General features: G+C 42.4%; 1 protein-coding gene and 1 long non-coding RNA gene across 2 annotated transcripts; one reads left to right on the plus strand and one right to left on the minus strand.

Annotated features, from left to right (window-relative positions):
- Positions 1-686: 686 nt before the first annotated feature.
- On the plus strand, positions 687-1,224 carry LOC124852260. Its single transcript, XR_007032885.1, has 2 exons — positions 687-770; positions 1,119-1,224. It is a non-coding gene; the product is annotated as an uncharacterized LOC124852260 (long non-coding RNA).
- On the minus strand, positions 1,211-16,180 carry mtf1 (metal-regulatory transcription factor 1). Its single transcript, XM_035163565.2, has 11 exons — positions 15,692-16,180; positions 13,871-14,363; positions 10,168-10,406; positions 8,817-8,948; positions 8,030-8,103; positions 7,246-7,367; positions 6,772-6,849; positions 6,469-6,571; positions 5,742-6,388; positions 5,365-5,434; positions 1,211-4,793 (listed from the first exon to the last, which is right to left on the minus strand). Exons 2-11 carry the CDS (start codon positions 14,303-14,305, stop codon positions 4,336-4,338), a joined length of 2,358 nt encoding a protein of 785 aa, XP_035019456.1. The 5' UTR covers positions 14,306-14,363; positions 15,692-16,180; the 3' UTR covers positions 1,211-4,335.
- Positions 16,181-16,278: the final 98 nt, after the last annotated feature.

Below are 16,278 nucleotides of genomic sequence, written 5' to 3' on the forward strand. Positions count from 1 at the left end.
GATAAATAATGATAATAATAGAAGAAGAAGAAGAAGAATTATACTACGACTACTTCAACTTCTACTAGTACTTCTTCTACTTCTGCTACTACTAATACTACCAGTTATTATAATAACAATAAGAATTATACTCAGACTACTGCTACTTCTGCTAATACTACCACTATTAACAATAACAATAATAATAATAAAAAATATTTTTAAATCAACTCCAGAAGAATCTATAGGCCTTGTCACCATGACTCCATGGGATATAATAATACTGTTTTCTTGGATTTCATTGAACCAGAGATCTCTGTATTTAATAAAGGTGTGGGACTTAAGTAGTGGGTGGTTGTCTTAAATATATTCTCCTTAACGACTCTGTGTTGTTCTTGAAAGATGAAGTATTATCTCTAAAAGCATGTTCTGGCATTTGTTCAAAACCTCCTGCAGACATTTTGTGCACATTGACATAAATGTAGTGACCCGCCCTCATTCATTAGACAGACTGACTTCACCTGTGAGCGCCTGCTTAAACACACAGTGTGGAAACGTGTTTACAGAACCAACATGTCTGTTGTCATGGCTTCTGACACAGGTAACAAATAATACATGTATCAGTTTACTTGTGACATTTGTCAACATTTCTGGAAGTGTCTGTGTGAAACATTTACAGACTCTGCGGGAGATAAACCCACTGTGAGGACTGTTTGGGGACCTTGTCTGAGGGGATACACATGTGTGAGAGGGTCTTGAACGACCTGAAGGATCTCAGTGATGTTCTAGTGGTGAGAGCTTCTGTTTTTCACCCTGAAGCCGTTTTCAGACTTTCCACACATCAACAAGGCAGATAGATGTGTTCACAACCAAACGGGAATCTCCGGAGCATTCAGGTGTCAGGGCGTAACGTATAAACTCTGCTGTAGTGAGCACGTTTTGGATCTCCTGCTGTTTACTCGCATCAGCTCTTTCCTACATTATCTGGAGTTTTTACCGGGGGGCTGACAGGAGAAACTCCAGAGAATGTCCTGAGGGTCACACTTGTCAGGAGATTATCTTGACTTCAGTTCATGTCTGAAAACAGCTTTACTGTCACATCATGCAGATTTTGAAAATTAACCAGTTATTTCCCACAGAGGAAGTCTCTCCAGGATGTGACCTTACCATCGCAGAAGTGACCAGAAGAGGAAAAGCATGCTTCTAATGTAATTATAATAAACTGAAAAAGTACAGTGACAAGGATAAGGTTTTATTAGTATTATATTGCTCTCAATTCAGAAAGTTATCATATTACTTTATACGAAACAAGCATAAGCAAACATTTTCACATTATACATTCTTTTAAAAAAATACAAATCCTTCCCGATTCTTCACTCTTTGGGTGTCAAGACATTCCTTTGGAAGCATATCGTTTCCTCTCCCTCCGTTTTGTAAATATTGCCCATTTGTAAAGTTGGATCAGTTTCCAAAAAAAGAAAAACAACAAACACACTGGCTTTACATTTGTGAACAAACTATCTGCTTCCAAACAAATGTCATCAGCGATTTGCTGACGTCAACCTCATCTACAGCTGCAAGTTTGACATTTCTCTGTGAGGATGAGCCAACAAATGATCCAAATGTCAACGTTGAAACGTGTGAAAGGCTGACATGATTACATAAAATGGAGTGAGCCTGAAAGAAACATGTACCCATAAAGTGTGAAAGTAAAACAAGGAAAAGCTGCTTACATTTGACCAAAAAAAAACCCAAACAATTCTTAAAACAGAATCATTCATTCACGAGGAGCTCCATCAAACAAATCCAGTTTGGTTTTTAAACCAGATGCATCAGAGGAAAAAAACGGCACAAGAAGGTTTTAACTGTGGTGCGACTTGAACTACACACTACAAAGTCCATATTCATACCACTCCAAATCTGAAATGCAGTATAATGGAGTAGCATGCGTCAATATGTTAACAATGGAAAGACAACTTTTGCCACTGACTTCTGCATATCAGGTTTTAGCCGAATACGCCGTGGTGGGAGGAATATATTAACTTTTTTGTCATAGGAGTCGGTGTTTAAACTTGCGAATGCCACTTAAAATTGCATAGTTGTGTTCACTGACAGTATGCATGGATAAGGATGTGTTGATGGTATGAGCTGAACTCTTGGCAGTAATGTCATTAAGTGCCTTGACGGGGAGAATGGTGAGTAAACTATAACATTTCAAGATCTAACAGAGCAAACTTCAGATTTAGACGCTCCTGATATCAAATACTGCATATTTGGAATGGTTCAGAGCACATAATCTTTTAAAACACATTTAACAGGTGAATCAGGGGAAAGCTCCGCTCCTGCAAATTACAGGGAAGCAACAAAAAAAAAAAGCCAGATATAAATAACATCTGTTTTGATCCTACAACCTGGAACTAAAACGTAGAATCACATCACCTGCACCTGTTGTGTAGCCGTGTGTGTGTATATAATCTTTTTTAAATGCTGCATATCCACAACATTACAACTGGAACACGATACGAATCACAAGTTTTCTGTCTCAGGGATTTTGCCTCTGTTGGATGCGAGTCCCCTGAGACCTGGTGAAGATGAGCGTGTCGTATCAATGTCAGACTGTCAAGGCAAAGAGAACAGTTAATGTTGTAAGGCCAAGTAGCTCTACACTCAGTATACAGGGCACAATGCCTTTGCTCTATCATCATTGCATTATGTCCCATGTGAAGCAATACTGTTAAATTATACTCTAAGCAGGGGGCTGTGTTACATATAGTCTCGTTACAGTGGGGACTGTACAGAAACCCAGCTGCTTGTAAAACTACAGCAAACACAATATTCTGCGTGAATGGAAATGAGGGGGGGGGGATTTGGGGTGCAACATTAGAGGGAATACATTAGTAATTCAAAAGTCTATACAAAAATACAAATTCTAGAATAATCTACAAGTTTCTCAAAGATCTTTACACTAAAATGTACCATATATACACTGTCGCCAGGACACCATCTTTTCAAATGCTACTTTACAGCAGTTGTGTACAAAAAAAGTCTGTAGTGGTGCTGCACCTCAGCTAACGAGAGCTGTCGGATTACTCACTTTACAAGTCAGTGTGCAATAAACAGGGAAGAGTGCAGCAAAAAACGTTGGGCCACTGCAAGTGTGTGGGGGGGCGGGGGGCATCGGGTGAAGAGAAACGCACGTCTGAGTGACAAATCAAGGGAACTAGGATCAGTTATGACTTGATGCATCCCTGAGAGGGCCACAGCCCTTTAAAACATGGGATGTCGACAGTAGTTTGTTACTGTTTTCATTGTGGACAACTTCTGCAAACAAGCAGATCCTAGAGGATTAATTTGCTTCACTCTCATCGACCGTCAGTGCCTCTTTCCTCCAAAACTTGCCTTTAGCGAAACCCATTACGTTCATAAAAAGGAAAAAACAATTCAGTAACAAACATTTTCAACTTAAAAACACAACAAATGATTGAAATAAATTAATAGATTTTTCTGCTATCTTGAAAACAATAGTATCACAAGTATAATGAAAGAATCAAGCATTTAAATAAATTAACATGTACAAATTTAAATTAATTTTAAGTTATAGGCAACTTATTGATGTGCTGATTTCACTTAAAGAGACTGATCACAGGTTCTTACCTCAGTTAGTGAACATCTGTCAGAACAAGTAGGAAAGAATCAACACATTTTTCTGGACTACACTGGTCGGCCTAGAAAACCAAAATACTGAGGAAATCACTTCATCTTGTTTGGCGGCCATATGCGGGGCCGCGTGGACGACCCCTTCAGATTCCTGCTGGGAGCAATGCTTGATAAAATTATAGCAATTTCTTCTAACATACAGTGCATTCTGGTCAGTTGCATACCAGCTTTAAGCATTTGTTAGGGACCTGTAGTACAGTACAAGGATATACAGACACGTTTGTTTTCCTGCTCAGGCGTGAGACCTTGGAGCCAGAAAACTGGAACTCTTCAGTTATCAGTGCTTGGACAACACTCAGGGTTATTATATACAGTTTGATTAGGTCTTTTAAACAAAGGATCTACTGCTTTTTCCCTGCATTAATTAGCATTAACGTTGCTAAATCTCAATAAGCAAACTAATCCTGTTTCTAAAAACGCAACTACTGCAATGTCTCACCAGAGAAGGTCATCAGAGTTTGTGTATATAATGTTGCACAATGCCACACAGAACAGAATGCACTGCAGGTACAGGGGCTCCAAGCACACGCTATACCAGGAGAAAGACAAGGCGTCACCGAGGTGTGGGTGGAATCGATGACGGTGGATGAGTGGGTGCAACAGACAAACACGTGGTGCCAGACTCAGAAGGCAGCTCTTTTAAGGATTGCCGTCGGTGGCCATGTTGAATTCATCCGTGACCAGCAGCAGAGCCTCAATGTTGGCAGTTGTCCCAGGGCTCTGCAGGGAGAGGAAGTCCGAGACGTCCATGGTGCTTAGACCGTCGGCCGAGGGAGGGTTGGACGTGGAGAAAGTCTGAGCTGAGGACGACGAAGGAGAAGAAGGGGCGGCCTCCAGGCTCACCTCACCTGCCGTGGAGGAAGACTTGGGGAGAGAGGACGACGGAGATGGAAGGCGGGGAGGCTCTGGGGGCTGTGGTAGAGGGGGAGGAGGGGGCTCTGGTGCTTGCTGCGGTGCTGGGGCTGAAACGATGGAGGAGGCACTCTTTGAACTCTTCTCTTTAGCAGCGTCCCTGCAGGCACATTGGCACTGGCAGGATTCCTCCTGTTTGATGATGATGACGGGCAGGCTGAGGCCGATCTGTTGGATTGAGTTACCTGAAACAGGTGAAGAGAAACATTCACAGAGGAACCAAGTGGGCATGTTGATGACAATTCATCTACCTTCCAAATCTACTGCAAAGAAAATATTTAGATTAATAAAAAGTTTAAGTCAAAATCAGGAGGTGATAACTGCTTAGTTGGAGAAATCAGTTGTTGGCCGACTTAAAGCCACATGTACTCTGACAGTTGGTCATTACTTGTTCCAAGCAGCATCTTCAACAGTTAACTTTTTCAGAACAACGTTAATCAGACACACTTCTCATGCATAACTCTGTATGAAGAAGATATTAAGGATAATATCAAAACCAAAACAATAAGTTTGATAATTGATCAGTAGAAAATAAATTGGCTGTTTGACAACATTGAAAGACAACTCTTGGCGTGTGGGAAATTCAGATTCCTCCTGATCATTTATGACTTTATAAAAACTAAATCATTAATAGAAAATATTCACTAATCAATAACTAAAACAAATCATTAACCTAAATGCTCAAACAAATGTACGTTTTAGCTTGTATGAAAGTTATGCATAAAAGTAAGTATCTTAATAGTTCACTACACTTACCAGCATTTCCTCCAACTGGTATGGCTGTAGTGAAGAAAACCTTTTCCACTTTTGGACCTCCTTTTTGTGACTGTGAACAAACATAAGTTCAAGCAGATAAAAAAAAAAACATTAAATGGGGAAACATTAAAGATTCATGAAGCTGTATCAAAGGAATGTGGCTGATATATTATGCTAAATTCATTATTCGCTTAATTACTGACTGTAGTTTGGTAATCATCATAAACAAATTTAGATCAGAAGACAGATTTCAAAATATTTCTAATATTCACTCCAATGCAAATAAGAGTGTGTTTCTTAACTGGACAACACATCATCAAATGAAGACTAGGACAGACCAAGTCATCACATGTGTACAGTGTGGGAGCATTACTCACAGATTCTGGGTTCTGCTGGCTACTGGCAGCACTGCTCAGGATCCACTGGAGGTTCTGGTCAGACATGACCAAGCTGGGCTGCAGCAGGTTCTGCGTGGGTGCTATGGTGATGGTGGCTGGGGTGGGAACGAGACTAGGGACAGAGTTGGGGACAGGGTTGTTGGCCAAAGGCACAGGTTGAGCCACAGCTGCCAGAGCGTCTGTTGTGGTGGCTGCAACAACAGACGCAGCAGCAGTGCCCGGTATAGTGGTGGTGGTCAGTGCAGGAGCCGCTGCAGGCGGAGCAGGGTTGGGCGGTGGTAGGGGAGTGGTCTGGGTTACGCTGTCCGTCTGCAGGAATGTGGGTGGCAGTGCCATGAAGTGCTGCGAGGGGGCCGGGCTTGGTGCTGGGCCAGAAGCCTGAGCGGGCACGTCTGAGACCTGCTGAGGCCCGGTTAGTTGCATGAAAGGTTTGGCGGAGCCGACAGCAGCGGTGACAGATGCAGAGGTGGAGGCGTGAGAGAAAGAGCTCTTGCTGAGCTGGGAAAAAGCCTCCATGTCACAAGCTGCGTGGGAACAGGACGATGAGGAGGTAGGAGTGATAGTGAAAGAGATGAGAGTCGAGCCATCGTTCGCTCCCGTTTGGGCAGAGGATTCGCCAAAGCTCTCTGAGGAAGGAAACAAAAACTCCATCAGAACAAGCACCTTTGAGGTCATTTTAACCGACAGGTTTTTAAAATGTTCTTACCATTGTGATGGGCATCGTCTTGGCTGACACTATTTTCAGGACTCTGGAACATGAGCTCAAAGATTTTCACAGGCGTCACATTGTTAAGGTCCAAATTTTGAGCCTGTAAAATTATTAAAAGATTTAATTAATACATTAAAATACTTTACAGAGTATTATAACAGCCAGAAACTTGTATTTCAAATTACACAAACAACAACTGAGTTAAGATGTCAAAAAACGTTCTTAAAATTGACATCTGTGAACATCTCTATCTTGACAGTTGCTGTACATCTTCAATCCCGAAGCAAAGGCCACACTTACATTATGGATGTTCTCTCGTAGATCGGAGTCTGTAGAGATGAGGCTCAAGTCACTGAGGCACAGCGAGTGATTTGCATCCTGTAATTAAAGAGATGAAAAGTTCCTAATTAAAGTTGCCACTGCTGCACTCAAGTGCTGAGTCATGCAAACAAGACAGGAGTGAAACTGCAACACTTACTGTAAGGCACTATAAAAGACTAGATTAAAAAATCACCAGTTTAGCAAACAAGGTAAACTAGTTGATTAATGACGACAAATGAAAAACCGATAATGATAATAAATGAATCCAGTGTAGTGCGAAGCCCTCTAACGTTTGACTGACATGCTCCATGTCATGTGACTGAGAGCTAAATATTATACAAGAATGATAGTGTCATGTTGCTCTCAAGAGCAACATGACGAGAACAAGAGCAATTCGGCGAAATCAAGAGACGAAAGTGTGCGACGATGACAAGTTGCGGTGCAGTGACTCACTTCAGAGAGAGTGACGCTGAAGGTCTGTCCTTTGTCGTGGCCCCGGATGTGACTCTTCAGGCTGTACTGGCTGCTAAAAGTCTTCTCACAGCCGTCACTGGGACAGTTGAATGGCTTCTCCCCTACAGAGACAGCGGGGAGGAATACACAATGAGAAGGAAACGTAAACGCTGATCTTAACTGTCAGGCAGAAAAAATGAGCCAGGGGTAAAACTTGAGACATCCACTTTCTCTGCATCAGTCAAACAATGCCCATTGACTAGTTTATGACTTGTTTCTTTGTAATTTTATTGATTTACAGCAGCTACATGACTGAGCACAGGATCTAATGTTTCACTTTTGTTTTGACATGAGGTTCTATTTTATGTGTAGAATTTAAAACAAAGGTCAATTCTCCCTCATTTGAACATAACCAAGGAAACACGTATTAGACACCACCCAAACAGATATGAGTAGCTGGTTATCTGCTCAGTAGAACACTGAGACGACCGCTCCTGTCCCTGAACAAGCGCTTGAGCAAAGAACTTGACCTCAGCTGTAACAAACTGGAATCTTTCTTTTGGGGAAGTCATTTGTCCAAGTACACATGAACACACCCTTTTATGTTTAAACAGACTGCGGAAATGAATATCTAGTGAATGGAATACCAAAAATCAATTTGCTTAGGCTACTCAACTCTAACTCTGTGTTGGTGACAATGCAAAACAAGCATAGCTTAAAAATGAACATGTCCCTGTTCAATCTACTGAAGACAATCCAAGATTACATAAACCCTAAACTGTACCTGTGTGAGTCCGTACATGAGTTCTTAGGTGATGACTTGCAGCAAAAGCTTTGCCACAGCCGTCATGGTCACACCTGAGGACAAACATGGTAAAAACACACATTTAGACCTAATGCAAATAGCCAGTGATGATTTTAAAGACAGAGGATACACGTTTTAATCGAAGATGGGAAAAATTGGCTCATCTCAAGATTATCTTGAAGTTTTAGTATGTAAAACAACTGTATTCATGTGGACAAACAACTTACATTAGGGCTGGGCAATATGGAAAAGTATCTTATCAGCATATTGTTGTGGTGTCTTTTTCAGTAACGCTGTCGCTTGAGTTTTCATGAACCTTTCCTGTCATAATTTTCTCTTTTATCTCGCTCCCACTCCTGACGTACTTGTGTGCACGGCTGCAGTTTCCCAAACATTAGCATGTGTGCTGCTGCCGGCTGCTACTCCTACGCTCTGTGTGCGTCTACCTAACCTAACGTGGCTGTAACTCTATTCCAGCCACATGATTGGTTTGGTGCGGGGCGATTCTCATCATCATTGGCTGTTTGTGTTGTCTTTCAAAACATGGCTGGAATGAGTTCTATCGATGTTGTATCGACCATGTCTTCCATTCCCATCGAGGAAATGTTATCATGCGATAATTATCTTTATGGTTTTATCGCCCAGCCCTACTTACAACTACAAACAACTGAGCTGCCTGTGAACATCTACTACATTATAAAAATCACTGCTTCTTCATCTTCTACTCGGAGTGAGTTAATCCTGTTGTGATAATGGAAATACTCACCGGAATGGCTTCTCCCCCGTGTGCGTGCGAATGTGCTTCCTCAGGTCGCTGAGTGTGGTAAAGTACTTTGTGCATCCCTCCGATTCACAGTTGAAAGTCTTGCCTGTGTGAAGTCTCTGGTGTGCTTTTAGTCTGCGGAGACAATCAAGGTTGTTTCATTTAACCACGATGCGAAAACACAGTGGATTTAAGCGGCATGTGTTGATTGCTGCTGTACTTAATTTAATATGTCTACAAAGCATTAAAAAAAGAGATAGTTGAGTGCACATTAAGATGACAACAGAAGCAATTCAGACAGGGGAGACGCCTGGGCAAAGAACACACTCTCTAGGTGGGGGTTGTATAAGAGGATCTGTGGGCATGGAGGAGGCAAGGGGAAAGTAATGTTATTGAAAAGACAATCCACCCATGTGTGCCACTGCTTTTCTGCCCTAAGTAACAGCCTTTGACAAGGACTTGATGCCAGTGGCACGGCTCTGCCAAGCCCCAGACATGTTGTCATGGCAACGGAGCCAATACGGACCACAGGGCACTGACGTGAACTTGGAGCAAAATCTAAAAAGGTGAAGATCCTCCGTACGGAGAACAGATCTGGCACCGAGCAAAAGAGAGACACAGCAAAATTATCGTTTTTGTTTTTACGATGGCGACAGCTTTGAGGGAGCTATCAGGGTCATTGTGGTCATTGGTTGCTGCTGCCATACTCCATCAAGAAATCCACTGTGTCACATCTTGCCTTTTCTCTGTTTCTTGAGCCTAGCGTAGTCAAGAACATGTTTTACACTCATTATCTGCTGTACCAATCTCACATCATTCAGCCAGTAGATTTAACTTATTTTTAAATAAGATATAGAATGTCTTAGATGACCAAACAAATCCCTTTGCCAAAAAAACCCCCCACTAATTGCAATGTAAAATAAAAACTAGTGACTGGTGCAATGTTCCCACACTGTGTGTAGTTCAGATGGATGATGAGAGAGCAGTTCCCTGAAATAATATTCTGTTTGTTCTTCGTATTGTTCCGTTTACTCAGTTTGTATTCTACTTTTGTGCACTGATTCTGTGTATCTTGCACCTCTGACCAAATATATTTCCTTCTTATGATAAAAAAAAAGATAACATGAGGGATTTGAAGCTGCTTGAAAACAGTGCCTGAGGTCAGAATAAACCTTCCACCACATAAAACTATCATATATAAAACAGTGAAATACAATGATAAATAGATATTTCTGTCTAGTTGCATCACTTGTTGTGGCACCCACTTTATGGTTGAGCCTGACGTGACTTTATATCGGCCATAAAAACAACACCAACAGGAGAAATAAAACAACTAAGCTGCATGTAGACTCACCTGTACAGTGTGTTGAAGGCTTTCTCACAGCCTTGCACGTCACACTCAAACGGCTTCTCCTTGGTGTGAACGCGGACGTGGATCTTGAGACTGTAAGAGGTGAGGAAGGCCTTTCCACAGCCCTGTTGATTACACACAAATGTGTACTCGCCCCTGTGAGTCTTCTGGTGCGTCCGCAGGTTTCCCGCCGTACTGTACGTCCTTGTGCAGCCCTCAAACATGCACTGGTAGCGCTTCACCTGAAGGAAGAGGTGAAGGTCATTATTTAAACAATGTGAACTGAATGCAGCGGCACTGTATGAAATCACAATGAAGATAAGGAAGTAAACTAGTCCCTCATTTTGAAAAGCCAGGGAGAAAGTCATTTGATAATTCAGCTCAGCAAAACCCAACATCGCCATACAATGAAGTGACAGTCTGAGTGGATGTGACCTTTCAGAGGGGACCTCAACTCAATGACTCAGCCACCCGTCAGCACATGAAGCGGGTGAGCACAAAGGACAGCGATGATGCCTAACCCCCAGTGCAATACATCCCATCCAATAGTGTTTCACAGCACCGATCTCCACTGCAGTATGGCAGTCTCCTGCTCTCCTCTCACACTAAACCCCCGGGGCAACGTGAATAAATGCAGTCCATTCTGTTCTTCGAAAACGCTACGGAGTGCTGAACACAAAGCAAGAGGGAGAGAGCTTGTGGTCCACCACCTTGACAGGACAAGCTACATTCTCAGCTGACACTATTCCTGTAACTCAATGTCCTAATCTTCTTAGATATAATAATAATAATTACAAGTTCCAACTGTAACATTTCCCATTCACATGACTTTCAAAAATAAAAGACTATAATTTAGACCTAGACAAACTTTGGCAGCATAGTTTACCTAAAAGAAAGGTAAAGAGACCACCAAAACAAAAGATCTTCTGATAACAGGCCTAATACATAATTCAAGCCGATTGCGTTTCTTCAGTTCCTGTTCATATTACTTTACTGTGTGTGGATGGGCAAGATGTATGGTTTTATTGCTTTTATTCAGTAAAAACACTTTGTTTTACAAAGTTTGTATGAAAAGTCACAGACAGACTGGACTCACACAGTCAAACATTCCTTGTGGTGTTTGAATGGAGCCTCTGTTAGCAGAGAAAATAGTGAAAACCCTTCAGTGGTCACGCGTCTCAATCCTTCGTTTCACATGCTCACATACATTAAGTAACATTTACTAAACAGTAACAAAACTCCCTAAGCTGGTGCATGCACAGTGAACGTGACATAAAGCTGATTCAACTTCCTTTCAGTCGCACTGACAGACACTTGTGTGATTGATGGGTATTCTAAAGCTAATCACTTTGATTTTAAGGATGTGGGAGATAACATTTGTTAAGCAAACACCCATTCAAAGCCACTGTGGGATGTCTGTTTCAGCTTGTATTCATCTCCCACACGTCGTCACTCTGCTCCACCACCACTGGGATCACTGTGAGACAGCACTGTACGATCTGGTCTCCCACACGAACAGTGGGAAATACCACTCCATTACAAATTAAATGGTTCTGATGTGAGAATGTCTTAAAAATGTCTTTTGACACCTGCTGAGCAGAAGGCGCTAATTTCCCATGTGTCATTCTCAGAGAATGGTCGCCCTTGGGTGCTCTGTGATTTTCTTGTGCTTCTCCGAGGAAGGACTACCTGTTTCTTTCCTTTGTAATACACATTTGATTGAATGAAAACAGCATCCTAATCTGCCACAATTTACTAAATACTACGAGTTTATGTGAATGTAGCACAAAAAAGCAAATAATATGTACGTACAACATCAAAATAATATTTGACAAAATCACAAGATGGAGTTTAACTTTGCTTATGGGTTTTTAGTTTCTAGGGTGTGCACTTCTGAGTAGAAATACTCAAGTATCATAAGTAACTGGTCTACTTTATTGACCCCTTGGAAATTCCTTCCGTGCCTTTACAATTGTCATTACAGTCACAATATTTGCACAATGACAAACAACAACTAAAGCATTACCAACCAGGCACAACAACAGTGATCCAGACAATCCAACAGAACGCACCAAGACGAAGCAAACACAGTGTTTGATGTTCAGCAGTAGCACTATAAAACGTCATTTTGCTTGTTTAGTGATAATATGGCTGGTGGGTTAAGTCCCAGGCACAATACTCTACTAAGACCGAACACTGTGCTCTCAATATCAAGTAAACAAATCATGTTCACTAAAAAGAAGGAATATGACACATCACCATGAATCTGGCCCTTTCCTTATGACTCAGAACGGACTGAGCAGTGTTGGGCAATTTTGTTGATGATGCAGTCTTGATGAAAATATGAACCATTTGTGAAGGTTGTTATTGGCGACAGACAAGAAAAGGGACTGCAAACTTTGGCACCCTGCCTCATATTTGGCTTTACCAGTCCACACTTACTGTAAGATGGTTTTGCTGTCCATTTCTGCTAATTAGGCTAGGATAGGTTTCATAATATGGAAAATTCACTACAGGAAGATCACTGTGGGTTGTGAGTAGGGCAAATGCAGTTCACCATCTACCAAGCAAAAATAATAATAACCATCTACAGATCCATTGAGCTGGAATGACTAAACGATCTTACACATATCAAACGAAACAAAGCCTTAGGATGTGTCAGAGTACAACAGGGTTATGGAGAGAACCACCTACAGCTCAACATCAGCAAAACAAAGGAAGTGTTGTGGGAATTCAGGAGATCCAGGACTCCCACTACTCCTCTTACCACGAGGGGAAATGAGGGAGGAGGTGCAGGAGTAGTAATATCTGGGTGTCTACTTTAACAGCAAACTGGACTGAACCAAGGACTCCAGAGCTCTCAGCAGGAAGGGTCACAGTTGCATTTTCTGCAGAGGCTCTGGTACATCAACATCTGTGACACCATGCGGGCAACAATGTTGTATTAGTCTATGGTGGCCAGCACTATTTTCTATGCTGTGGTCTGCTGGGGCATTATCCTGAGGGTGACAGACATTAACAGTCTCAACAAACTGATTCAGAGGGCTGGCTCAGTCCTGGGGGGGGTGGGAGCTGGACCCTTTGCATTTACGCGCTAAGAGGAGGATGATGTCAAATCTCCTCTCCATCATGGACAACATCTTCCACCCTTCACACAGTGTTCTGGTTAGCCAGAGGAACACGTTCAGCCAGAGGCTCAGACCTACTGAGTATTCCAGTGAAGGCCACAGGGGGAACTTCTGTGACTATACAATTCCTCCCTTCTCTGCCCAGCGCCATCAGTGCTCTAAGGTTAATTTACTGTGGAGCCATTTTACACATTTCATCAGGTTACCTTCATACATCATGGTTCATTTTATTGTTAGATTACTAATTATCTACTTAGTTTGCACACGTCCATACTCGAAATCTCACTGACACATTATTCCAAACATTTGTCACATTTCTCTACTCACTTCCTGTTCATTATCATAATGAACTCTATTTAATAGCAGTTTAAATTTTTTCACTTATTTACCTCCTTTTTCCAGACTGTGTTGAGCAATCCTAATGGAACAGTTTCCCTGTGGAGATCATTCAATTCATGCATACGTGTTCTTACTATGCGTTCAAAGAATAAGGTATCTTGTCAATGGCACATTCACATTTCATCAATATGCAATCTATATATTTTACATTTGGAATAGATGCAATTATTTAGTCTTACCTCTCTCTGCTTTGTCTCTGGGCACTCAGAGTGCAGGGTGAGTGTGGCCCCCTCTATATTGCGTGGCATGGGCGTCGAGCCGGGATTTATTGTGAACTGGATCTGGTCGGCAGAAATGGTGTGGTGCACATAACCCTGTGACATGGCATCAGGGTCCGTCATGAATACCATAGAGCCATCCTCGTCACCTTCGCCCTCTGTTAAGAAGATGACACCATCTTCATCCCCTCCACAGTGAAGCTCCTCTTCACCCTCTTCATCCAGCCGGATGGGGTCCCGCTCTATGAGCACTGTGGTGCGGTCGTACACACGTCCAGATGACGACGAAGGCTCAGCGATCTTGTCGTCTTCTTCGTCTTCGTCGTCCCGCTCCAGGTGATCCACCTCCACCTCAAAGTACATGGGCACCCCCGTTTGAGGGCCATTCTCACTCATGGTCCTTGGTGCCTCTCCTTCCTTGGCAAGGAGGACTGCACACTTAAACGGTTACAGCCTGAAGAAAAGAAAATCAATGAGTAAAAGGACTTTTTTTTGTTCTTAATTTGGATTAGCTGTAGTTTGTTTATTCTAATTAAGATAGGCTTATTTGTGGAGCACTTTTCAAGGACAAACCAATTAAAAGTGCTTCACATCAGACATAAAAAGGCAGAAAGATGGGATATAATATGCATATGAACATATTCAGAGTATTTATGTATTTAAGGCTGGGCAACAAAACAATAATAACTATCGCAATAGAATTGTCATCAATGGCGATATAACCAAGGCTCAATGTATATATTGCTTTTGCATTGTGCAAACACAGGGAGGAGGTAAAGCACGACATGTATGTTGATAATCATCGGTATCGACTGATGTGAACAATTTGATCTTGATATCATTTGAAGCCAGTGTGTTTCTATATGTTCAAACCTGTCAGGAGGAAATCTGAGAGTGTATCATAACATAACACCTGACATGTTTCTACGACGCACATCTGTCATCTCACTAATGACTGGAAGTAAATGCAGGTACATTCCTCCGCCTACTCGTTAACAAACCTAATAATTGTCAAGCACTTAAAACACAATGATTCTTCCTGATGAACCACGTTAGCCCGGTTTGGAGGGGAACTAACATCCGGAGCTAGAAGTTTCTGAACCCAGTGTCAGAAGTCACGAGACAGCGGCAGCGGCTACAGTCTGCAAACAAATCATCACGATCGATGATTTCCTGTTGATTACATCTCCTCATGTCACGAAACCAACATGAACAACTTGTGAAAGATGTCACGTTACATGGCAATGTCAGGCAACTTCTCTGTACCGGACCCTGCTCGTTAACAGCAGGGTAAACACACACACACACACACACACAGTACCGGGCAACTTTACCGAACCCGTCTGACTCGATGTGACTGTTAGCTCAGTGAGTAACAGTCAGGGTCTCTCGTTATTTCACAGAATACATCTTGGTTACCCACAGCTAGCTAGCTGCTAAGCACAGACACCAAACCGTTCGCTGTACGCGTCTTTTAAACAACACGTCCGCCGTTATTCGCATATTAAAATCGCTACGAGGCTCAACCGCGGAGCTAACGTAGCAGTCACGTTTCTGTCTTTAGCCCCAGCCCCAGGTATGCAAGCTCAATAAGCGTTAGCTTGCCGGCTAAGTCGACTAGCAGCGGTTTTAGCTCAACGTTAGCTCACGCTAGGGGAGCTAGCGCCGTTAGCCGGGCTCACAGTCGACAGCTGATGTGTGACCCGTCTCCTCTGCGGAGGGACCGAGTTATCCCGGGATAAAGAGTCGCGCCAGCAGGAGCAGACGTGGAAGAACCTTTACCTGAGCTGAGATGTAAAGCTCGTCCCTGTGCGGAGGATGTTTAGCTCACTCTCGTATCCCCTCCCTGTTCCACCTCTCAGCGTCAGGAACTCACAGCGATTCCAGATGAATTATGGGAAATTAAATATCATCAAGCATTTTCTACACATTGTTTGTACATTTCTATGCAACGCATGGAGTTCGGTGATGTTGGTATTTTTGACGCATAGATAAACTCAACACACTCATTTATTGTGGACGCACTAAACGCCGCATTTCAGGCAACTCGGGAAGTCGAGAGATATCGTTCTCCTAATAGAAAGAAGTGCATTTGAACGCATCTGGAAGTTGAATCGCAGGGCAGATGGGGACAGATGTTCACTTTCACCTCCTCCGACTTAAAGATGGCAGCACGCACACACACCCACACACATATGTGAACACTAAACATTAAAGAAATTCCTGCCATCAGCAAGTAAAACCTGTTCATGTCAATTTGTGTCAAGATATGACATCTTTGTTATTGGCTTCACTGCTAATTTAACTGCGTAATTTCTACCTATAAGAAAACCACCATGTTTTTGTTGTTTGCCATCACTGGCAAGCAT

The sequence above is a fragment of the Hippoglossus stenolepis genome, chromosome 8 (assembly GCF_022539355.2).
Source record: "Hippoglossus stenolepis isolate QCI-W04-F060 chromosome 8, HSTE1.2, whole genome shotgun sequence".
Taxonomy (NCBI): Eukaryota; Metazoa; Chordata; class Actinopteri; order Pleuronectiformes; family Pleuronectidae; genus Hippoglossus; species Hippoglossus stenolepis.